Source organism: Culex pipiens, chromosome 2, assembly GCF_016801865.2.
Source record: "Culex pipiens pallens isolate TS chromosome 2, TS_CPP_V2, whole genome shotgun sequence".
In the NCBI taxonomy this organism is placed as follows: Eukaryota; Metazoa; Arthropoda; class Insecta; order Diptera; family Culicidae; genus Culex; species Culex pipiens.
Window position 1 is genome coordinate 163204611 of NC_068938.1, and position 26099 is coordinate 163230709.

The 26099-nt window shown below is 32.4% G+C and overlaps 1 protein-coding gene across 1 annotated transcript in view; it reads left to right on the plus strand.

Moving 5' to 3' along the window:
- The first annotated feature begins 907 nt into the window (after positions 1–907).
- The window catches only part of LOC120416735 (hyaluronidase Tab y 2.0101-like), a 40654-nt gene continuing 15462 nt past the window's right edge, over positions 908–26099 (plus strand). Inside the window, exons 1-3 of the mRNA XM_039578562.2 lie at positions 908–1593; positions 19861–20153; positions 24423–24562. Of these exons, the coding sequence (XP_039434496.1) occupies positions 1523–1593; positions 19861–20153; positions 24423–24562 (504 nt within the window). The 5' untranslated portion in view covers positions 908–1522. The remainder of the gene's footprint in view (positions 1594–19860; positions 20154–24422; positions 24563–26099) is intronic.

Genomic DNA, 26099 nt, shown 5'->3' on the forward strand with positions numbered 1-26099 from the left:
TACCCATATTTCTTGGTAATTTCAAGGGACTAAGAAAAAACTTAAATATTCCAAAACTCTAATTTTCAGGATTAAAATTTGATTTTATAGCTCAAATCATTTAAATTTCAATAAACCGAGTTTTGAATCTTCTATTTTCTTTTGAAACACTACCTTCAAAATAAAATGGTAGCCAAATTGATATTACACTGAGTGTACCTAGCCCATAAAACACTATCATTAGTTTAAAAAAATCAGAGTTCTCACAAAAAAATTCCCGGGCTACATATAAACGTTTTACTGATATTCAAAATAATTTTAAACAAGCCCAATCGTGCTAAAAGTGACAGTAAAAGTAAGAAAATGCACTTATTTTCAATTGATTGCACTGAATACTTCAAAGTATTTAAACAAATGTTTCGTCTTTTTAGAAAACATTTGTATCGGTACATGCAACTGAGTTAAAATTATATCAATGAAAACTTCACAAAACAAATCCCGGAGTGCTATTATTTCCAATCTTTGGTATAAAAATTCATAATAAGCAAAACGCTTAAAAGTGACAAATTTAATTCAAATCATTAATATAAACAAAATACAATGTGTATTACACTCATTTTTTCTCATTTTATATTTTAAGCATATACATTTGGTAAAATTGTTTTTTGTGATTGATTTTCAAAAATCCTTTAATTTCACGGAAATTGTTGAATTTTACGAAATTCACTAACCCTAATAATTACAAAAAAAAATGACGCAAAAAAACGACACAAGTTCTACATTCCAAACAAAAAAAAAAGTTAAAAAGTAAGAGGGTTTTTTTTTATTTCAAAACACAACCATTTGTCTATGTCACATGTAGCTCGAACCAGCTGCATGGCATACCGTGCTCTGGTTGATTGAATCAACCGCCACTGCGCTGGAGGGAGGCTGTGGGTGACGACGACGCCAACAATGACCAATTATTGAAAAATTCGAATCTCTGATCAGAGTGCGCGCGGCTCGATTAAGACGACCGACGACCAACGACGTCGATTGACTGCTGCTCTCCGGCTTCTGCTCAAAACAAGTGCCCCGTTTGACAAAGACTGCGGAGAGTGAGAGTGAGATGGTGGCGCGCGAAAACAGAGGCAATTTTTAATGGATTTTAAATATGTTCTCCCTCGAAACGCCGGTCGTCACCACCGACGGCGGCGGCGTCGGAGTCTTGGACGCGTTGACACAGTTCAAATTTGCAGGCTGCGCGCAGAAGCTCTCGGCGGTTGACGGCTCGCGGACTCCAGTGGCGGATCGTCAAGTTACATGTTGAGGTTTAACACATGGTCTATCAATTATCACATTTTGTGGGGTTGTTTGTGGCGTTGATTGCTGAAAAAAGTGGAAAGATTTAACAAAAAGTGGTTTATTTTTAAGAGAAAATGTTATCAAAAGTGGTCAAAATGTGCATCTGTTGAAAGATTTGTTCAAAAATCAAAAGTGATCAAAGATAAAAAGAGAAGAATCAAAGTTCGTTAAAATCCGAGGAAGTGGCAGATGTGGCAGAATGTTCGACCACTGCAAGCGAACCCTGCTGTCAGCTGTGGCGGTCGTGTGCCTCCACTTGACAGGATCCAGGTAAGTCGCTATCAACCAGTTCTCAATGCACTATAATTATCGAAGACCATAAATGCATGCAAGCGTCTACACGGTGTTTCATAAGGTGGAAAAAATTGCAAAAACTGATAACAAGACTGAAATTACTACAAAAAATAGAAAAATAGACTAAAATCCAAATGAGGATTAAAAATAAATTAATATTTATTCATGATAACATCTTTCAAAACATTGCAACAAGTGCTTCAACTTCTACCAACTCCGACGATAATGATGATGTATCGTATCAGTCACCCCTGGAGGCAAATATCGCTGGTTGCTCTTTGCCTTGGATGGACTGGAGAAGAAGAACGAGTTAGCACTTGGTAGCTTCTTGATTGATTTTTTTGTTGATCAGTTTCAGGGTCATTGATCGACAATTTGACAATGTCGGTTACAGTGAATAAATTTATTCAAATTTAAACAAAAATCAACTTTGAAGAGTTTTAAATGGATTTTTCGTAAATGTTTTGTTTGCTTATGTTGATATACTATTTTCTGTGATTTAATTTGTTTGTGTTTTGAGTGAAAACACTAGAGGTGGGCAAAATCGCTCTTTTTAGGAGCCGCTCATTTTCGTTCGCTCATTAAAAAGAGACGCTCTTTTGAACGGTTCTTTCGCTCTTTTTCAAAATTTGAATAAAAGGGTTTTTTTTAAAGAATCGTGTGAGTTTATAAGTCATTTCACATTGGACTTTTATAAATTATTTGATAAAACAAATTAAAACTGAAAGCGAGAAGATGCCCTTGAAAGGTCTTGGTGGTTTCTATGTCAAGATTTCTACTCAAACCTAAACATTCAAGATATTGAATGGCATCCAAACTTAAATCTAGGATTCTGGAAAAAAAATCCTATTAATTTTAAAATTGCGTTTATTTCTGCATGAATTGAACTAATGCTGATATTTTATTTGGAGAAAATACCATGTGAACTCTTTTCTAAAAACAGTAAAGTTTAATCGGACAAAATGATTAAGTTTTTTCCAAAATCTCTAAACTATTCAGTAGGTTTTTGGTAATTTTTACCAAAATTGTATTTAAAAAAAATTATACAATGAAAAGTTTTTTTTATTCATTTTGTTTAGAAAATCATTTACTTTTTGAAAATGCATTTTCAACTCTCAAAAACAAATCAAGTACAATTTTTTTGGAAATTCAATAAATTATATTCATAACAAAAATCATGCCATCTTAAAACGAATCATTCAAAAGACTGGAGTTAAAAAAAGAACCACGGTTCTTTTTTTGTGAGCCACGGTTCGTTCGCTCTTTTCAAAGACCTGGCCCTATGAGCGGCTCGCTCGTTTTTTGCCCACCTCTAGAAAACACTAAGCTCTAGGTAAACTAAGTCAACGAGATTTAATCAAATGTTTATCTTTGGGCTAGTATTTTTTAATTATTTAGAAGTTTATTCTAAAATTACAGAATGAGATTTAAAATTGAATTCATAATTGATACCAAAATGTTTTGGTTGAAACTATTTTTTGTTAATTCAGAAAATGTAGTAAAATTTAGCAGATTTTACTAAAAGCTGGGATACAAATTGCAGGAAGAAATATCTATATTTGTTAGAAACACTGCACAGTGGTCCAGATCGCAAAATTAGGTGGAAAATGGATTTTCCGTAAAATGATGAAGTTTTCGAGCTTTGGTGTATTCAGAAGAGTTGTTGCATATGGAAAGGGGCAACTTTTGGTTTGGTTGGATATTAGGGTGGTTCACTATTAGGGTAGTTTTGAAAATCTAACTTTTCAGGAATATTTTTGGGATTTTTTTTTTGTCTTCTAGAAAGTTGTTGGGCTTGCCAATCCAAGCAACTTTGTCGAAGACACCAAAATTTTATCTCGTAATCTACGCCTTCTACGACCAAATTTATAGAAAGCATCTGAGCAAACCTTCAAAAATCAGTTTTTTGAACGTGGCAATTCAGGGTTAAGTTTTAGAGAAAAGTGGTATTCGGGGCACTTTTAGAGCTCTAAAAAACAAACATTTTTATTTCTTGACAAGTCAATTTGGACTTAAGGGTCAAAAGTTACAGCGATTTTAAGGTAAAAAAGATGCAAATTTAAAACTTAAATATCTCGAAAAGGCGCAAGCCAAATTTTAAGCGCCAGGTTGCATTTGAAAGAGGAGATCCAGCACTACAAACGCTGAAAAAATCTCAGGGGTGTTTTTCTTTAAACTCGAGATATCGCCATTTGAAAAAGTCTAATTTTCAAGGGAAAACCTTTTGGGATCACCCTAACGAATTTCGAAAATTGTCCAAATATATGTTTGTCCATGTAATTTTGGCCCCTGGATCTGAATCTGTCCTCAGAATTGACCCAAAGTGTCGAAAAATCGATTTTTGGTCATATTTTGGGTTTCCATGTAAAATTATCATTTAAACCCAAAATATGACCAAAAACCAATTTTTCGACAATTTGGGTCAATTCTGAGGACAGATTCAGATTCAGCGGCCAAAATTACATGGAAAAACATATATTTGGACAATTTTCGAAATTCGTTAGGGTGGTCCCATAAGGTTTTCCCTTGAAAAAACCCCTGAGATTGCCACGTTAAAAAAACTGATTTTTGAAGGTTTGCTCAGATGCTTTCTATAAATTTGGTCGTAGAAGGCGTAGATTACGAGATAAAATTTTGGTGTCTTCGACAAAGTTGCTTGGATTGGCAAGCCCAACAACTTTTTAGAAGACAAAAAAAATCCCAAAAATATTCCTGAAAAGTTAGATTTTCAAAATCACCCTAATAGTGAACCACCCTAATTTCCAACCAAACCAAAAGTTGCCCCTTTCCATATGCAACAACTCTTCTGAAGACACCAAAGCTCCAAAACTTCATCATTTTACGGAAAATCCATTTTCCACCTAATTTTGCGATCTGGACCACTGTGCACTGTTGATATAGGTAGGTACTATAACATCGTTTATGCGACTTCTTGCATCTGTAGTAAATGGTAATTCTGTTTTAATGAGTTGTTTTCAAACATTTGTCATCACTGAGCTAAATGACTAATACTTCATTATTAAATAATTATTTTATTTTTTACAACTGAAATGAGTAATACAGATATTGTAGAAGTACCAAGAATTGCTGAATCAATAACTGAGCAATCAATGAATACCGTAAAACGGGGTGACTTTGATAGCCGGGGTGACTTTGATAGGTTTGCGATTTTTCCGCAAAATGAAGAGTACAATTAAAATACGTACGGAATGGTTTAGAATCATACTGACCGTGGTAAAGAAGTGTTCAAAGTACCTCAAGAAGAACTTTTCATAAAATTTTGACAAGTTTAAAAAGTTAGTTAACTATAGTTAAGAAAATGTAGATGAAAGTCATTATTTTAAACTTCTCAAAGTGTCATGATTTTTTCAATGAACATGATTTTTAATCGGAAAACGGAATGCATTTTCGGATTCTTTGGACAATTTTCCACTAGGAGAAGGTTTGAAAAGTTTGTAAATAATAAATAATATGTGTTTTTGAAACACAATTAAAAAAAATCTCCAAATTAATAGGCAATTTCAGTTGAACAAATTTCATGTAAAATGTGAAAACTTGTGATTCGTGCTTTGAATTCAGTATAAAATGTAATATAAATCGATAATTTTATAAACAAAACTAGTTTTAACAAATTTCAGGCAAAATTCCGACTTTTTAGCAATTTTACTTAAAATTTATATGTATTTTGCTAAAAAGCTTATACACTTAGTTAACTAAATATAAACATTGATTTTTTTCTTAAAAACTATATCAGCTACTTTAGTGATGGTACATATAGCGTACAAATAAAGTTTGAACATCTTAAATATGATTTCAACAAGAAAAACTATAGCTATCAAAGTCACCCCGGAATTTAAACTAAGAATTTTTAACGTAACTATTTTTCTAAACATTATTGAAAAAACTTTTTTTCTGAAATAGTGCATGGACTTTGTGTGGCCTACCCCAGTACATGTTTTAAAAATAATAAACTTGAGAAAAACCTTACCTGTTGGAAAATATTCCAAAAACAAATTGAAATCCTATCAAAGTCACCCCGGTTTACGGTACTACGTGATTTTTTTTTCTAAATTTCTTATGAAACTCACCTAGTTACAGTTCTATTATTTAAAATAAAAATCATGCTTTTTAAAAACAAAATTTATAAAAAAAAAAAACATTCATATATATTGTTTAATACTAACAGTAATTATAGAAACGATTTTTTCAATTCTCTCAAATTAATCTAACATATTTTGAATAATTAAAAAATCCATTTTGTGTCATTAGATCGCCCATCTTCATACGAATGTGATATCAAAACTGGCAGTTAATTTGGTAAAGTTATTTATTGATTAAAAAAACGAATAAAACGTTTCACAGAAAAAATATATTTTTATCATCAAAAAGAAGTGTTATTTACTTTGTAATATTTCATAAATTTTGTTGTTGGTAAAGCACAACAATTGAGCCGTTACAATCCTTTAGCTAAGATATGGACTACCATTCAAAATTATTTAGGTTAAAGGTTAGATATTTTTTTTAAAAAAAAGTAGACTTTGGGAAAACAAAGTTCGGAGTAGTTAAGGGCTCGTGCATAAACCACGAGACTTTTTTAGGCGGGCGAGGGGGGTCTGGCTTTCTAAAAAAAACTGATTTTTTATGGAGAAAAGGGCCACGCAGAGTGGGGAGAGAGTTGACAATTTCATATTTAAAAGCCGCGTTGTTTATGCACGATCCCTCTCAAATCTCATTGTACAGTGGTCCGAAACTGAAATCTAGCGTGACAAAATTGATAGTGGCCACAGCTTTTACGTCTTCGGAACAAATAATCGGGGTTGTTAGAGGCATCTTTTGGTGGACAGTAGGGTGCATCAGATATTTTATCTTCGGAGGATGACGGAAGAGCGATTCGGTGTCTAAAGAAAAGTTGTTGGAATCGCCATTTTGAGCATCTTTGCTTAAAAGAGCAAAGCTCAATTTCCAGCAAGAAGTTTCTAAAGTTTATTTTGTGATTAAGGTTAAGGTGATTCTGAAAAAAGATGTTTGGACTTAACAGTTCAGTCTAAAATCGTAGCGGTTTGGTGTTTTCTAGACATTTTTAGAGCTCATCAAAACAAACAAAGATAATACTGTTCAAATGGGTCATTCTCCGCCAACTCACATAGCAGTTGCCCCCTCTTCGATTTCCGTAAAACTTTGCTCACGAGATATTGTAAAATGGACCTTGGATTCGGGCTCAGGGATTAAAATTACCTCTCAGAACAAAGTTTCACGGAAATCGAACACGATCGGCAACTTTTTCCGATTTTGTGTGAGTTAGCAGAGAATTACTCAAAAAAAAAGTTTATTTTAACAAGCAATAAAATGTCTTAAATGGCTCAAAAATGTGGTTGGTTGGTCAAATCCAGTGGTTGGAAAAGAAGAAACAAGTTTTAACTGAAATTGAGTTTTATCAAATATAATTTTTATTTGAATGGAATTTTATAAGAAAAATCAGTGGAATTGGGAGTACTGCACACTTACACTGCACACAAATACTGGGCATTATAAAATCTATCCAGTTAAGTTTTCTGTAGAAAACTTTTTGATTGTTAATTGAATTCAGTTTTCAAACCCTTTTTTTAATAAATTAATTTTAGATTCAATTGTTCAAAATTGTGTTAGCATAAGTATTTTTTTGATCCGTTTGCAACAAAACAAAGAAAAACTCGGTAGTTTTTTGCATCCTTTTATGCAAATCCAACAAATTTCAACAATGCATAAATTGCACAAGAATACATTTTTCCTCAATCAACAAACAAAGCTTTCACAAATGGAATGACTTTTCAAGTGCCAGCTCATCACTATTAAACTTAGTCTCGAAATGCACTTTGTTTACTATCCAAACTTGTAACAATACGTCCTCGAACGATGACGAGCAAACATCGCACACATTTCGTCACTTTTGCATTAATTAAGTGCCTCGCACATTTCCAGAACTGGGCGAAGGAGTAACTTTTGGCGCACACAAACATGAAAACTTGAACCATCTTTTCGCCACCGGGGGAAAGATATTCACCTCCTCCCAGAATGACGTTGCCTGAGCTTCCAAGAGAGACAGAGCGAAAGAGTGACACATTACATTATGCAAACGAATGCAACAATATTTCAACTCATTTCATTTCTCATCCTCTGGCTTGCAATTTCTCAAGTTTTAGCTGGCGCTGCTGCTACTGCTAAGCCATAGGTACTAGCTAGGTTGGTATAGCTCTGCTCTGGAAAAGTAAAGGGACTCATCTTCATTACCAAGAACCGCACTTTGTCTTGCAAGTCATCTCCGGTGCGGTGGTGATGCTGGTTGAATTGCATACATGCATTGCTTGGGAGCACTGTTCTGAGAGATGCACGATGACAGTGACGTATATTTACACGTTTTTCCACCGTTGTGAGGAAGGTTCAGTGCAAATGACAAAAGTACAACTGGGTCAATCTCACACAAGAATTCGATAAAAAGTTTCCCCAACTTTGTTGTAGATTTTTTTTGTGAAAATTTGTTGTATTTGCTGATGTTAGGAATAACTCCTCTTATAGCTAATGAAAAAAATCTTAAGCAAATTAATTTTTTTTCGACAAGTTAAATTTTCTTATTAAACATGAATGGGTATGTCAATAATTAACAAGTTTTGTATGAAAAATATTTAAAACCTTAAAATATTCGTACTTAGCCAAAATTGAGCAGGTTTTCCATAGCTGATGATTTTTCTTTACAAAACATTCTTAAAATGGTTCAAACAGCAGTAAGTCATTTTAAACTACACGGATAGAAATGCTGTAAGCAAATCCAGTAACTATGTGTTGTTGAATTCGACAACATTGAAATGTTTCCAAAATCGTCAACTTTTTTTTCGATTGTGTAGAAAATCTTTTTAAAATCGACAAAATTGTTCCCAAAATCGAAATAAATGTTAACGATTTTGGACACATTTCAATGTTGTCGAATTCAACAACACAGAGTTATCAGAGTTGCTTTCAATATTTCTATCCGTGTGTGCTGAAGGAATCTATGCACGAAAACAAAACCGATCAATTAAACTTATGAGCAGTTCTCTACGAAATCGATCTTTTTTTTGAATTTTAGTTTTAATATTTTTTAATCCGGCTGAAACTTTTTTGGTGCTTTCGGTATGCCCAAAGAAGCGATTTTGCATCATTATTTTGTCCATATAATTTTCCATACAAATTTGGCAGCTGTCCATACAAAAATGATATGTGAATACTCAAAAATCTGTATCTTTTGAAGGAATTTTTTGATCGATTTGGTGTCTTCGGCAAAGTTGTAGGTATGGATATGGACTACACTGGAAAAAATTATACACGGTAAAAAAAATGGTGATTTTTTATTTAACTTTTTGTCACTAAAACATGATTTGCAAAAAAACACTATTTGTTATGTTTTGATATGTTTTAGAGGACAAAAAATGCCAACTTTTCAGAAATTTCCAGGTTGGGCAAAAAATCTTTAAGCGATTTATGAATTTTTGAATCATTACTGATTTTTTTTAAAAATCGAAAAATTGGTCGCAAACATTTTTTAACTTCATTTTTCGATGTAAAATTAAATTTGCAATCAAAAAGTACTTTAGTGAAATTTTGATAAAGTGCATCGTTTTCAAGTTAAATCCATTTTTAGGTGACTTTTTTGAAAATAGTCGCAGTTTTTAATTTTTAAAAATTAGTGCACATGTTTGCCCACTTTTGAAAAAAAAATTTTTTGAAAAGCTGAGAAAATTCTCTATATTTTGCTTTTTTGAACTTTGTTGATACGACCCTTAGTTGCTGAGATATTGCCATGCAAAGGTTTAAAAACATGAAAATTTATGTTTTCTAAGTCTCACCCAAACAACCCACCATTTTCTAATGTCAATATCTCAGCAACTAATGGTCCGATTTTCAATGTTAAAATATCAAACATTCGTGAAATTTTCGGAACTAATTATTTTAAATAAAAATATTTTAAAATTTTGTAAAACTAGACTAACATTTCAAAAGGGCCAAACATTCAATATTACGCCCTTTTAAAATGTTAGTCTCGGTTTAAGAATTTTAAAAATATTTTTTTCGAGGAGATCGGAAAATTTCACGAATGTTTCATATTTAAACATTGAAAATCGGACCAATAGTTGCTGAGATATTGACATTAGAAAATGGTGGGTTGTTTGGGTGAGACTTAGAAAACATCAATTTTTCTGTTTTTAAACCATTGCATGGCAATATCTCAGCAACTAAGGGTCGTATCAACAAAGGTCAAAAAAGCAAAATATAGAGAATTTTCTCACTTTTTCAAAAATATGTTTTTCAAAATGGGCAAACATGTGCACTAATTTTTAAAAATTAAAAACTGCGACTATTTTCAAAAAAGTCACCTAAACATGGATTTAACGTGAAAACGGTGCACTTTATCAAAATTTCACTAAAGTACTCTTTGATTGCAAATTTGATTTAACATCAAAAAATGAAGTTGAAAAAATTTTGCGACAAATTCTTCGATTTTTTGAAAAAATCAGTATTGATTCAGAAATTCATAACTCGCTCTAAATCACATCAAAAAATAAAAAAAATAAAAATAGTGTTTTTTTTTGCAAATCAAGTTTTAGTGGCAAAAAGTTAAATAAAAAAACACCAACATTTTTTTAACGAGTATCATTTTTTTTTCAGTGTAGTCCATATCCATACCTACAACTTTGCCGAAGACACCAAATCGATCAAAAAATTCCTTCAAAAGATACAGATTTTTGAATTTTCATACATCATTTTTGTATGGCCAGCTGCCAAATTTGTATGGAAAATTAAATGGACAAACTAATGATGCAAAATGGCTTCTTTGGGCATACCGAAGGCACCAAAAAGTTTCAGTCGGATTAAAAAATACAAAAAAAAATCGAATGACCGAAATCTGAGAGAACTGCTCAATTGGAAAATAAACGTTTTGGAATCTATTCTAAATAGGTTGAAATCAACAATTATATTTTCCCTGGATATAAAAAAGTAGTAAAAAATCGGCTCATATCTTGATTTTTTTTTATCTTTTGATATTGAAAATATTTATTTTCAATTTGTTGTTGTTTAAAATGACAATAATGTGATTACATAGCCAAGGATATTTTTTGTTTATTAAAACATTTGCATTTAAAATTGTTGATAAATATTTTCATAAGATGAGCTCCCAAAATAAATCCAAGTCTATGTACTATTTCATACTAATTCATGTATTCAAAGGAAAAAAAATAATGAAGTTAAACTTCAAAATTCTCACGTATCTATCAAATAATTCTCAGTATCAATTTTGGATTTATTTCCTTCCCGTTTGTCGATTCTCACTCTGTAAACAAAATATTTAGCCAAACTTTTGAATGAAACTGGGTTGCTCACATTCTGTGTTCCATAATTTCCATAAATTTATAATTACAGAGAAAAGTGTACAAATTTAGTTATTTTCACTGGATCTTATCCATGTTAAGCTTGTTCAAATTCTTATTCCAACAAATTTATCTCATATTGTTGTGTTAAGTTTTGCTTCGACAACTGTATGCACTTGTCTGGAAAAAAGACTAATTGCACTGGATACCGAGCTGTCAAACGTAAGCCAGCAGCGTAATTGAATAAAAGTTTTGTTGATATAGCCCAATCCCGATGAAAAACCCACAAAATACCAATAACACACACCAAACAACCAACTAAGCCACCGAATATTGCCCTATCTACATCTCGTCCAACTCTGGAAACACTGCCAGTAACAATCCACGCTCAAGTTTCAATTTGCTGTTAATCCAGCAACACCAGCTTCACAACATATGATGCACGGGACCACCATTGGCAAAAGTGTGTGCTAAATTATTCATGTGACACAAGCGCTATCGGAAAATGAAAATAAATATTGCAACAGCCAGCCAACCAGCTAGCGATGGAATGGAATGCTTTCATTCATAATCAAATTTTCGAGCACGAAACAAAAACACAAAACCAGCAAAAAAAGAAACACAAGCGTGAGAATTTTCCTCCGATGAAGTGCTGATATGCTGATGCTGCAAAACAAATCATCAATATGGATGAAGAATCCACCTAGAATGGATTAAAAATAAATGCGTCAGACGAGATTTGAACGCTTGCTTTCTGCTTGCACATCTCGCCTTTACCAGCAGCGCTACCTCTTCAAATCAAATTTTAATGGATTTATTAACTTTTAAGTGGAGATTTTGACTATTTTAAGCGCTTTTAAACATAATGATATTCGAAAAATAAACTAGCAACAAAAATCTGTACTACAAGATATTTGATACTGAAGTGTCTGTAAGTACAGAATTTTGGCATGGTTCGGGTGAAATTTGTTATTCAATCTTTTTCCCAAGGATAAAATTTTCCCAAAAGATGCATCCACACCAACCATTGCAACCCGAAAGCACATATTAAAAAATGGTTCGTCTTGCCAAGCCACCAGGTTCAGTGGAAGCTCTCTGATCAGGATATGAAGAAGACACTAAATTTGCTGTGATTCGATGTTTTACGATGGTGGTAGCTTCATAAAGCGTGCACTGGATTATTTGAATGCATCAACTGGTGCAGGAAGCAAGCTGATGCAAACGAAGAGTAAATGAACTTGCTACAGAAAATCTGCAGCCGTGCATTATTCATGAAGGAACCATCGTTACTTCCTGCTTTTGCATCGAACGATGGTTGGTTTATAGCTTGAAAGTGTTCACTTATAATGGAATTTGCACGGGTTTTGGAATGCTTGTCTTGTTTATTGTCTTGAGTAATGCTGATTATTTCAATTTCCAATTGATCAGTTTTTCAACATTTTTTTAGGGAACTCATTCAACATACAATGTTATGCCCTTTTGAAATGTAAGTATTGATTGAATTTTTTTGAAAATATTGTTTTCGAAATTATCGGAAAATTTCACGAATGTTTCATATTTTAACATTCTCGGTCAAAGATTTTTTGCACAACCTGAAAATTTCTGGAAAGTTGGCATTTTATGTCCCCTAAAACATATAAAAAAAATTAAAAATTGTGTTTTTTGGAAATCAAATTTTAGTGGCAAAAAATTAAAGTAAAAATCACCAATTATTGTTTACCGTGTATCGTTTTTTCAGTGCAGTCCTTATCCAGACCTACAACTTTGCCGAAGACACCAAATCGATCAAAAAATTCCTTCAAAAGATAAAATTTTTTGAATTTTCATACATCATTTTTGTATGGGCAGCTGCCGAACCGGCTCCGTGGCTTAATGGTTACGGCTTCTGCCTCACAAGCAGAAGGTTCAGGGATCAAATCCCGGTCGGTACCTTTGAAATTTGGAATCAGGAATTTGAACTTTGAATATGAACAAAAACGAAAATGAATCAGGTGGGATTCGAACTCACGCCTTTGGATTGGTGGTCTGGGACGCTAAGCAGTCGGCCATCAGAAGGTTTACACTCTAGTAGTGAAATGATCCGTAGTGTTGAAACATGTTATCTTCTCATATTAAATACGCGCTGATCCCTGATTTGCCTGACGGGATTGGAAGTCTAAATATAGATCGAGTGTCCTTCAGATGCTTGCTTCTATGTTTAGGCGGGGCCGAACAATGCCCAGCGACCTCGGAATTGGACCGCAAGGAGCTCTGTCATTCTGAAACGGGTCGTTGGAAGCAGCGCGAGGGCTATCACCACCTAATACCCGGGACTGAGATAAGTTGTATCAGCATTCGGCATATACAAAGTCTGATACAAACTATACTTTCCCATAATATCGCTACCGGTTAGCGGGTATTGGATTTGACCACACACACACACACACACACATCATTTTTGTATGGGCAGCTGCCAAATTTGTATGGAAAATTATATGGACAAACTAATGATGCAAAATGGCTTCTTTGGGCATACCGAAGGCACCAAAAAAGTTTCAGCCAGATTAAAAAATACAAAAAAATCGAATGACCGAAATCTGAGAGAATTGCTCATGAGCAATTATCTACGAAAGTACAAGTAGGTATTGTTGAAAAATATTCAGAAAAAAAAGGTTCTCAATATTACGACCTTTTCTAATGTAAAACCTGATTAAAAAAAAATAATAAAAAAAATCGAAAAGATCGGAAAATTTCACAAAAGTTTAGTTTTTAACATTAAAAAAGCGTAAATTTTCCTGTTTCTTTTTCACTAAGCCGCTGTATCTCAGCAACCAGAGGTTCAATCTCACGGCGTGTTTTCTAGAACAACCTTATCAGGAAAAAATAGTCATCGCTACTTTCAAATGTGTCTTATAGGAAATTTTCTCAGCTTTCCAATGCTTCTAAGAGCGAAATGTTTCATCGGGAAATTTCTGAGATATCTCTATTTTAAGTTTTTTGGTTCAAATTCCTTTATTATTTATTGGAAACTTTATACTAACAGTTCATAAAACTTATCAAATGATGTGTTTCATGAGTCATTTATTCATCAAAATGTTTGCACATTTTGATGAGTAAGACAAGAAACAATTTTTTAGAAGGTTGCAAACCGCTAAACATTTTGAAAATTATGTTTTGTTTAAGTTTTTGAATATATGGGATTTATTCAGAAATTAAAATCATAAAACAGTGTAAAAATATATTTTTTACAAGAATTATTTGATAATTACATATTTTTTGTGTACAAATATCACGTGTCTACTCTGATTTAGCTTGTTCAACCGAAACTTTGGCAGGTTTGTGATTGTATTAATGGTATTATTGAATTTTAATGAATAAATTTGATATTTTCTTAATTTTATTAACCAGGAACATAAATACAAATATGATTTCAAATCGAAAATGTACTACATATTACTGTAGCAAGCTTCGAAAGTCATATTTTCATGAGTATAGAATAAAGATAAAATTTTATAAAATGTTTTCTGTTGAAAATGCACTTAAAAGTAGCAATAAAACTCGAGTTTTCCAATTCAGAATGCTGAAAACACCGTCACAAACATTTTTTTTTGTTTGAACAAAAATTAAATAATATTTTAACAAAAAAAAATCAAACAGAAACTTTCTTTCCAAACTATTTGAACAAAAATCAAGACATATATATTTTTTAAAGATGAGATTGAAGATGAGAGTCTTAAATATAAACTTCTAAAATATTGCTAATTCCTTGGCTATTATTAACAAAAAAAACTAAAACAATCATTTCATACTAATGAAAAGTATTTCTCCTAAAGCTAGCAACAGTAATTTGCAGTTTAATTTCGAGTATTGAACATGTTTTGTATCCATGCAACTAGTTAGTGTTTGATTAAGGAAATATGCTATTTATTCATAAAAATCTTGTAATACCCTATCAATCTCAAACCTGTAGAAATTTCGGTTGTATCAGCTAATTCCAAGCTGAATCAGAGCAGACCGGTGTTATTTGTACACAACAATTATGTAATAATCTATTTGTTCTTGTAAAAATAATATTTCAATACGGTTTTATTATTTTAATATTTAAATAAATCCCACATATTCAAAAATTCGGTTAAAACTTAATTTTCAAAATGTTTAGCGGTTTGCAACCTTCTACAAAGTTGTTTCTTGTCTCATTTTGCACATTTTGATGAGTAAAAGACACATGAAACACATCATTTGACAAGTTTCCTGGACTGTTATTTAAAAGTGTCCAATAAATGATTAAGGATTTTAAAAGAAAAAACTTAAAATAGAGATATCTCAGAAATTTCCCGATGAAACATTTCGCTCTTAGAAGCATTGGAAAGCTGAGAAAATTTCCTATAAGACACTTTTGAAAGTAGTGATGACTATTTTTTCTCCTTAAGGTTGCCCAGAAAACACGCCGTGATCTTCAATGTTTCATAGATAAAATTGAAGAAAATTTTCTGAACTTTCAAAAAAAATATTTTCGACTGCGGACACTCATGGACACTATTTTAAAAAGTAAAAAAATCTGAATTTTTTTAACAAAATTTAACTTTGGTTGGCTTTGTTGTGAAAGCAATGCACTTAACGAAAATATTTGTAATATACTTTTCGATTACAAATTCAATTTAACATTTAAAGAAATGAGGTCAGAAAATTTTAAGTACGAGATTTAAATTCTTTTAGGTTTTTGTCCCCTAAAACATATAAAAAATCAAAAATTCAAAAATTCAAAAATACGGATTTTGGGAAATTGAACTTCTGTAAAAACCCGATTTAATCCCACCTGGGGTGAGATAGAGCCTTTCTTACTAAAGAATATAACGATGGTAGAACTTCTTTCAATTCATAACATTGACTTTGTTTAGAAGAAGAAGAAAGTCTTATGATGAAAGCAAAGTATTATAAATGATATGATTTCCAAAAGAAACAAAAAACGCCATTTTCACCAAAAGAATATTTTTAATCGTACATATTATTAATCAAACAAGCGTTTATGACAAACGCGAGCATAGCAAGCTTCACATGCGTCAGTGACAACGCACAACGCGGTAGGCGCAAAGAAAAACCGAGGTATAGGTAAACCGCGTGTGCCGCACGGTGCAGGGAAGATAGCCATTCAGCTTCTACGAATGTGACAGAGTCAGTGATAGCTATTTTTACAACCGCACCACTACACACTCAATCACGAGTACTTTAGGTAGAAAGCCATTGGCGTCGCCAGCATTGAAAACTTTGAAAACGATATAAACGATGAAAAGCTTAGAAAGCTCCTATTGGAATCCAATGAACCCTGTTAAATAAACTTACGAAATCACGAAAAAATTGAGTCTACTTTTAGGCGATTTTCGGAGCCCAAGGAAAACAAATAGATTGTAGCCGGATGAATGTCCTATGTCACAAAAGTTTTTAAATAAACATTGGACAGTTATACAAAAACAAACAGGGCAAAAGAAACCGAAAAGCTACGATATCTTACATGTTTTAGCAAACATCGGTAGACAAGCTACTACAAACGAGTATAAGTCTAGCCAGCAAATATATGCGCCAGCATTCTCGCGCCAGTATTCGAAGCTCAACTTGACAACTTGTTGACTTGGCGACGAAGCGTCGAAAATCGATGCAGTGTGATTTTTTGACGATTTTTCCGATTAAAATTCATGCTGAATCGACATATTTACGAAGATGGAAATGACGTCCTGGCTTAAAGTAAAACCTATACCTTTCTTTAGTAAGAAAGGCAAAAAGTAAATCGTTCTAAAAATTGATCGGGATTGCCGATCGATGTCGAATTTGTTTCAGATGCTCACTCATGGTCTGTACTATGAATGTAGCAAACATTTTTGAATAAAATCAGAAATGAAAAATGTTGGTGAAGGTCACCAGGTGGGCATTTACCTTTTTTTAGGGATTTTTTTTCTTATGGTAGGTCAATCAAACGGCTCTAACTCCAGAACCATATTATGAATCTGGATGAAAATTTGGGAGGTTGTAGGGCTCGAAAAATGCAATTTTTGAGATAAATAAAAGATATGAAAATGAAAAAATTTGACCATATTTTCATTTGAAAACTGTGTATTTTGTTGAAAAGTCTGGCCGCATCCGAAAACAGATGGATATTTCGAAATTTGCGCGGCAACTCGCCCAGGTTCAGCACACTAGCTTTCATCTGCATTTAGAAGAATCGAAATCGGATATATGGGAGCTGAGAACGGCGCGACACAAAATTTAGCAAAATTTTACCACATACGAACATCACTCGACCTCCACGGAATTTATTTTCTCAAAATTCGAGGGTTGGAGATAGACGAGTTCTGTCAAGGTGAATCGATAGAGCGTCGAAAATCGATGCAGTGTGATTTTTTGACGATTTTTCCGATTAAAATTCATGCTGAATCGACATATTTACGAAGATGGAAATGACGTCCTGGCTTAAAGTAAAACCTATACCTTTCTTTAGTAAGAAAGGCAAAAAAAGTAAAATATTTTTTTTCCGTGTACCTATTTTATCTGAATAGTCCTCATTAATATTAACAACTTTGCCGTTGGTGTCTTCGGCAAAGTTGTTAATATCAATAAATAAAATCCTTGAAAAGTTACAGATTTTCGAATATTTACGTACCATTTTTGTATGAACAGCTGTAAAAATTGTATGGAGACTTTTATGAGTAAACCAATGACAAAAAATTACTTCTTTGGTCATAGGGAAGGACCCCACAAAGCTAAAAAAAAAAAATGATTGAATCTAAGAAAAACTATTTAAAATACTGATCATGTTTGAAAGAATGAATAAATCCACGAAATATTACAAAAATAACATAAAACAATTGCGTGAAACAAAATAATTCTCCAAAATATTATGAAAAAAATAAAGGATTTGTTAAATATTAAAACAGGCTAAAAAAAATGGTCTTGCTATTTCTCATTTTACTTATATATTTTAATGATCTACTCATTGAATATGAGCATCAAGGTCTATTTTATTAAATTCTACTATAATTCTTCCTCAGCTGAAAAAACAGTCAGCAAAAAATAATAGGTTTTAATTTTTATAAAAAAAAACACACACAATTGAAAAAGATCGAAATAAGTTTTTTAATGCTTTTTATTAATGTTCAATCAAATTAATTGGCTTTTTGAATATATTTTTGACTAAAACTCGAAAACGGGCATTAATCTTGATGAAAACTTATTATTAAATGATGTACAAAGTTATGATAATAACAACATTTCCGTTCATCAAATTCGAAGTAAAAAAAATACACACATTAAAAGTAATAAACAAAATATGAAGGTTCAAACTCTGATTTGTCTGCCAAAATAAAAGCAATTGAGGTTCTTGGCATACAAAATCATCACTAACATTTCAAATAGCGCTGTTTCTGTACATGGAGCTATTTGAAATGTTAGCGAAGGAATGTCATAGATCAGCCAATTTTTAGTCATGTTTCGAAACTTCTTCGACTCGGATTCGCCGAAATTTGGCGAGTTTCATCTGTGCAAAACTCAATAATTGGTAGGAAGTCTGAGGATTTTATTTTATTTTAGTATTAATTTCAAATTTTTATTAATCAAAAATCATATTACACACAGCTAAAAAAGTAGTTATCCAGCTGCGTGTAAAAGGCCTGGGTGTAAATAAATATTGCATTATTTTATGCAATTTTATGTGATTTTACACCCTGAAATATGTAGCCCATCAGTATGGGAAACCTACTTGACCGAAATGTCAAGCCGATATATGCGTTTATCCTTTCAGCTTTACGTCGGTCCGATGGCCGAGTGGGCTAAGGCGCCAGTCCTTACAGTCAGCGCTGGGTTTGAATCCCGTGGGTTGCAACTTTTTTTTTTGGGTTTGCAAAAATTGTACATGCAGTGTATAATATTAAGTGTTCATCTTGACGAAGGTGATGTGCCTTCTTTTACATGCGATTTTACCATCGGATTTTTTGCTGTGGCATATTACCTCTTTTTAAAATACCTCAAGAAATTACAACTTTTTAATCAATCCAAAATGAAAACAGTTAACTTCAAGTCATAAAGAAAATTACTAATTAACTGTACAATTGATTTGCACAATTTTTATATTTAATCCTACTAAAACTAATTTCTAATTGTCTTTTTTTATGCTTACCAAATATTTTGCCTCGAAATGTCCGTGCTTGTCGTTATATCCAACATGATTATACAATTTCAATCAAATCTTCGTCCCAGAGATGAGAAAAAATAAGACGCAACTAATTTCCAAGCAAATTGAATTACTCAATTGATGTACATTTTATTAAGCGTGAAAACATACAAATTCGCTCTGATAATCCGCTTTACAAATGTTTGAAGGAAAAAAAACATTCATCTAATTGAAACATAATTCCCAGTGTCGATGGTCGTTTTCCCTCCGCCCATTTGAAGCACCCAAAAGCCCATTCGAGGACCGTTTGTCAACCAGACCAGACGAGTCCTGAAAGCTGGGAGAAAAAAACTTTTCTGTGGCACAAAAGTTGTAATTTAATTAAAACTATTACGTTGATTTGAGCGCGAAACGGGGTTAGTGAGAGGGAAAAAATCCCAGTCGAAAAGTTTACCTTTTGCAACAGCGGAGACAAATTGTCACTGCTGGGCTCTGGGGACTGAGGTCCACAGGAGATCCGAAATTGGACTGATGTCGTTTGTAGCAAAATTTTGTCATCCGTCATTTTTTTCGATTTGCAAAAGGGACTGTTTGTCCTTCTTAGAAGTGAATTTGAAGACTCATGCTAGAATTGAATATTTTAGCCTTAAAAAAGTTTTAACATTTGAAAATATATTATAATCTTTATACTATCTATACTAATTACCTTAAAAAATGTAATCTTTCCAGCGCCTTCGACGTGTACTGGAACATCCCGACGTTCATGTGCACCCGGTACAAGCTGGACTTTGCCAGCCTGGGGGCAACCTACGGCCTGTACCAGAACACCAACGACACATTCCGGGGCGAAACCATCGCCATACTGTACGATCCGGGCAACTTTCCGGCCCTGTTCGAGCAGAGTTCCACCAAAAAGTTGTACCGCCGAAACGGGGGAGTGCCCCAGGCTGGGAATCTCTCGGACCACTTGGAGGTGTTCCGACGGCACATGGACGAACTGGTCGTGGACCGGAACTTTGCAGGTAACACTGTTTGAATTATTTTGATGGCTTGGCGAATTTACAATGTTTTATGTGTATCACTTGGTCCCTTCAGCGCCAAAATACAGTCATTTTAGTAAAAAATTGCCGAATTTAAAAAATTCCTTATGAAAACCCAATTGTATCACTTTCATCACTGTTTCAGCTACTGCCGGCATATTTATTTGATTTATTTATAGCAATTGACATGCAAAATACCCATTTAAATTAACTGCCCTTAATACATCAAAATCACATTTTTGTTCCAAATTTGTGCTGAAAATTTATTTAAAACAAGCCTTACCCGACAAACTTCGTTCTGCCTTTTTTCGTTTGTTGACGTTTTTTGATTTTTAACTTATTCAGTCTCCTGTGATCAAAATATGATTTTACGTAACTTTCTCCATACAATTTGCCGATGCTCCGGAATCAGTTCCAGAGTGGCCAAAGTGTCAATTAGTTAGCGTAAGAACCTTTCTTGGGCTTATACCAGGGGTGCCCATGCCCAACCTTTTGGCCCTGCGGGCCAGATCTGATTTCTCTGAAGCAGTGGCGGGCTGGAACTAATGTTGGTAAAAGTTCAAAAAAGTTTAACAAAAAATCATTACATTTATTTTATTCGGTTGTTTCAAGTAAACAATTAAATAAACTTGTGTTACAAATAAAATTCATATACCTTGATTTTTAGTAAGAAAAATAAAGATTACTTTCAAAGATGTGTTTATCAAATTTATTTTTATTCTGTTTAGGTTAAAATTGTATTGTAATTGTTTTTGTCGATTGAAATTCAATACCCTGATATCATTAACTAAAAAAACATTCAAATTGCGTCGCTGCAATTTTTTTTCAGTTTGAAAAATCAACGAGACAAGCTAAAATTGAAACAAAATTTGGATTCAAATCTTCTTTACGAAAAAAAAACAATTTTTGCGTTGTTGTGCACCTTTATTCAAAAAATTTACAAAGCATTCCAAAATGATTTTAAAGACATGAAATTTAAAAAAGTGTAGAAAAATATATATCTGATAGTTTTTAATTCGTCATTCTTCAAATTTCATAGAATTAGTGAAGTTCATGAAAAAATAGCTATCTGATTTCTTGACTCATTTTGAAACATATTGTAATATTTCTAAAATGTTTGCAGGGATCTTTATTTTTGATCTAAGTTTTTTTCCAGCAAAACTTTATCATTAAAAAGTTGTTTTGAAAAATATTCATTATTGTTGCTAACTCATTTATGAAAAAAACTATTTTAATCAAAATCCTCAAAAATGTAACAATTCAATTAGAAGTAAAAACAGCCAAAATTTTAAGAAATTTAAATATAGTGTCTTTTTGCAATCTTTTTGCACATTTTTCAAGTATAATAAATATCAATACAGATATGATAAGAATTAAATTCAAACATAAACGAAAAAAAAATCATTTAAAAAAATACAAAGGCAAATAACTTTTGATCTTGGGATTAATTTTTAAATTTTTACACTAAATTTATTAATTGAGTATTTCATGAACAGCCTTTAGGGCCGGTCATAGAACTATTTTGAAAAGCCGTCACGGGCCGGACAAAATGGCTTCCCGGGCCTATTGAACTGATTCGCGTTCGAACTAAACCGTCGAAATTTATATCTAATTTAAATAATATTTTTTTCAATCTATGTAGATTGAAAAAAATATTATTCACATAAATCATACGTAATTTATTTCATAAAAAGCGGTTTGCAGCAAAATTTTGAAAAAGGTGTGATTTTGATGTAATAAGGGCAGTTAATTTAAATGGTTTTCTTCTTAATGGTGCATAGGATATCCAAAGTTTTGGCTGATGTTTTTGGCCTGATGGGCCACACAGTAAAAATAAATCATGGTAATATTACATCTGGGAGGGAGTACATATTTTATATCAGTAAAAAATGTGTAATTTTACCATTGAAAATTGTTAATTTTACCACTTTTATGGGGTAATGTCACTTTCTCAGTCTGAATTAACCCTCTACTGCCCAAATTTTTTTTTCGTAAATTTTTATTTTTCCCGTGTTCAGGAGGTCATTTTGAGCAACTTTTGTTCTGCGAAAAACTTTACTTCTCTTGTTTTATGTTTTTCTTGTTTCATTTTTAGTATTTTAATTTGCATTTATCTTGTTTAGTTTATGTTTGTTTTTGGTAGTTTTTGGTCTACTCTACTACGTCCTATCATGTTTTTACAATAACTTTTTCAATTTTTTGCATGTTTTTCACATTTTCTGCTATAAAATGGAACCATTATCATTTAAATTGTAAATAAATGCGTAGAGGCATAGTCTGGGGCACTAGAAAAATTACTGCATACTTCTTTTTACTTAAAATATAGGAAATGTTAGTAAAAAACACAGCCAAAGTTGACCCCTAAAAAAATCCATTTTTAAAAACATTGGCAAAGTCACATAAAACAAGTCAAACTTCTAACCCTAAAATTTTCCAAAATTTTAAAATTTCTACTTTCCAATGCTTTTTGAAGATCAAAAATTGGTTGAAAATTGATTTTTGGCGATTTTTTAAATCGAAGCCCGTCTAGAGGCGGGGTTGGGTTGTAGAGGGTTAAGGTAACATTAGTCATAGGTAATCTTCAACCTTCCAAATTTTCACAATTTTTGACCCAAACATAAAAATTTCCAAAACAAACTTATAATTTTTGTATGGTCATATAAATTATTTTCCCATCATAAACTAAAACATATTTTCAAAAAAAATCAGTCCTGAAAGGATTAAGATTTGAAAATAAGTAATAAAATACTGGGTGTCATAAAGGGATTGAGATAAAATTATTATTTTTAACGATTCTTTTTTTAATGTCTACAAAATGCAACTCGAAAATGTTTGTTGCATTTTAGAAAAAAAATGCAATTTTTGGGAAATTGAAAACAATTGCTTTAAAAATCAAAAAAAAATCCGAGAACTATAAATAAAATTATCAAACCTTTTTTTTTCGTCGTTTTTATTTTCTCACTTTTAACATTTACTCCATTTGAATGGTGATTGCCTGTTACTATTTAAAAAAATAAGAATCTATTTCTTCCTGTAATAACCCTAAAACTTCTTTATCTACGGTACATTTTATTACAAAAATTGTAACATATTTTAAGGTTAATAAATAAAAGATTGCTAAATTTTACACAGGTTTCATTTTTAAGCATTCAAAATAGTACAAAAAGTCGACATATTGTCAGCTGTCATTTTCTCAATTTTTCTACAGCTATTTGTCCGACTCTAAAATCTAATTCGTTAAATTGGAGAATTACCTCAGCTTATTAAAAAAAATACTTTTAGAAAAACATAATCAGAAAAAACTTTTTTCTGCCAGGAATTAACCCTCAAACGGCTTGAAAACGGTACGTTTTGTTTGATAAATATAAAGTTTTCTTCGATTGAAAATTAAATTTTGTTTTTTTTTAATAAGTGTTTTCTTAATCATTCTTACACCTTTATGTACAAGCAATGATTGATCCAAATGGATTATGATGTAACACACAGCTGTAAGGAACTCCAAAACTCGATTTTGTACCTCAATAAAACTAATTGTATCTTAATTATTAAGAAAATTCTGTTTTCAAAAAATGGGTTTTGAATTTTTTTGAATAAAATTTCGAATATTTCTGAAAAATTACACTGACCTACAAAAATTTACAAAAATGACTGTAAAGGCTCAACTCGAGGGGAAGCATGAAGTTTAGGGGTTTTCAAAAATATTTAGACAGGGCCGAATGGGTTTTCTCAAAAGTTTGTATGGATAATTAGGGCGGTTCGTCGCTGTTGCATACAATCAAAAAATGCACAGCATTATAATAGCCGTTTAATTTTTTAACATTATTAATAGAACTCAAATTTCAAAATCTTTATGATAAAAATAAAAACCAAAAGTGCATCTAACTAAACAAATATTTGAAAACATATTTTCCCATGTTATCCTTTTTAGCATAAGTTCTCGAAAGTACTGAAATCATTAAAAATTACTAGAATGAACTTGGGGCGTAATCCATAGATAAGCTCCTTCAAGGTATATTTTATTAGATTACATCTACTGCTTAAAAATTACAATAATAGCTTTGTTTACAAAAATTCAAATAGAAATTTGATCCAAATAAACCTGACCCAAATAAAACCAAATTTAAATATCCACCCCTCAAGAATCTAAAAGACACAATTTTACAAATTTTGCCTCATTTTTCCGACACAATCGTCGGTTCCCAAATGTTTACAAATCGTTACTGGGTTTTCCTTCTTTCTCTTCCCCCACAGGAGTTGGCATAATCGACTTTGAATCGTGGCGGCCAATTTACCGGCAGAACTTTGGCTCACTCCAGCCGTACAAGGAGCTGTCGATGAAGCTGGAAAAGGAGCGACACCCGCGGTACAGTGACAAGCAGCTGGAGGCCGAGGTAAGAAGTTCGCCCTTACTCACTTGTTTACCTTCCTTCCCACTTTTCAAAACCCTTTTCCCAGGCGGTTTAAATTGCTTTCGATTATTGACAAGATTTGCTGAAGAAGGGTTTCAACATCCATTTTATAACCTAGAAAAAAAGAAAAAAATAATCATCCCAAAAAAAAGGATCGAACCCATTTCCGTCGAAAAGAGAGGAGCAATTCATCAGCGCAGCCTATTCGAGCATAAAATGGGAAATTTGAATTTATGAACTAAGCGGTCCGGGTGGTGAGGCCATTTCGGTTGGGCAAAGTGAAAAAAAAACATGAACTAGATGTATAGAAACAGTTTCCCACGGCCGGACGGACATCGTAAATAACAAACAGAAACTTAATGCTTCACCGGGCCGAATTTGGCAAGCCTCAGCAGCATGGTTTTGCAATATATAGTAAATAGGCAAATGAATTGGTTCTTTGCAGATCAGGGCAACCAAAATTTAGAATTTGAACAGGAATCGAAAGCAATATTGTTTGATTTCCAGGAACAAATAGAAAGCTCCAAATTGAAGCGAAAATTCTCCAATAAATGTGTAAGTCAAAGAAAAACGAGCTGATACTGGAATATTGGTGGCCAATAATATTGACTAAAGCAACCACTTGAAGGCAGAATATCAAAATGGGGGACCAAACTTATCAAAAAATATCTATCTTTGATGGTAAAAAATGACAAACTGTAATTTAGAAAAAAATAAAAGGATAATATTTCAAATTCTTGGTAATAAATAATGAAGTACATGCAAAATATGAACGAATATGAACACTTTGAAAAATAACTAAAATTTAAAAACTAATGATTATTTAACAAAATGTATTATTTCTAGATTTATAGCTTAGGGACTATCCATAAATCACGTGGACACATTAGGGGGGAGGGAGTGTATGGAGATTGTCCACGCTCCGTACAGAAATTTCGGTTTTTAAACCTTTGCATGGCAATATCTCAGCAACTAAGGGTCGTCAACAAAGTTTAAAAAAGCAAAATATAGAGAATTTTCTCAGCTTTTCAAAAATATGTTTTTCAAAAGTGGGAAAACAGGTGGACTAATTTAAAAAAATGAAAAACTGCGACTATTTTCAAAAAAGTCACCTAAAAATGGATTTAACTTGAAAACGGTGCATATCAAAATTTCACTAAAGTACTTTTTGATTGCAAATTTGATTTTAAATCGAAAAATGAAGTTAAAATTTTTTTGCGACCAATTTTTCGATTTTTTGAAAAAATCAGTATTGATTCAAAAATTCATAAAAATAGTGTTTTTTGCAAATCAAGTTTTAGTGACAAAAAGTTAAATAAAAAATCACCGAAAATTTTTTAACGTTTATCATTTTTTTTCCAGTGTAGTCCGTATCCATACCTACAACTTTGCCGAAGACACTAAATCGATCAAAAAATTCCTTCAAAAGATACAGATTTTTGAATTTTCATACATCATTTTTGTATGGCCAGCTGCCAAATTTGTATGGAAAATTATATGGACAAACTTATGATGCAAA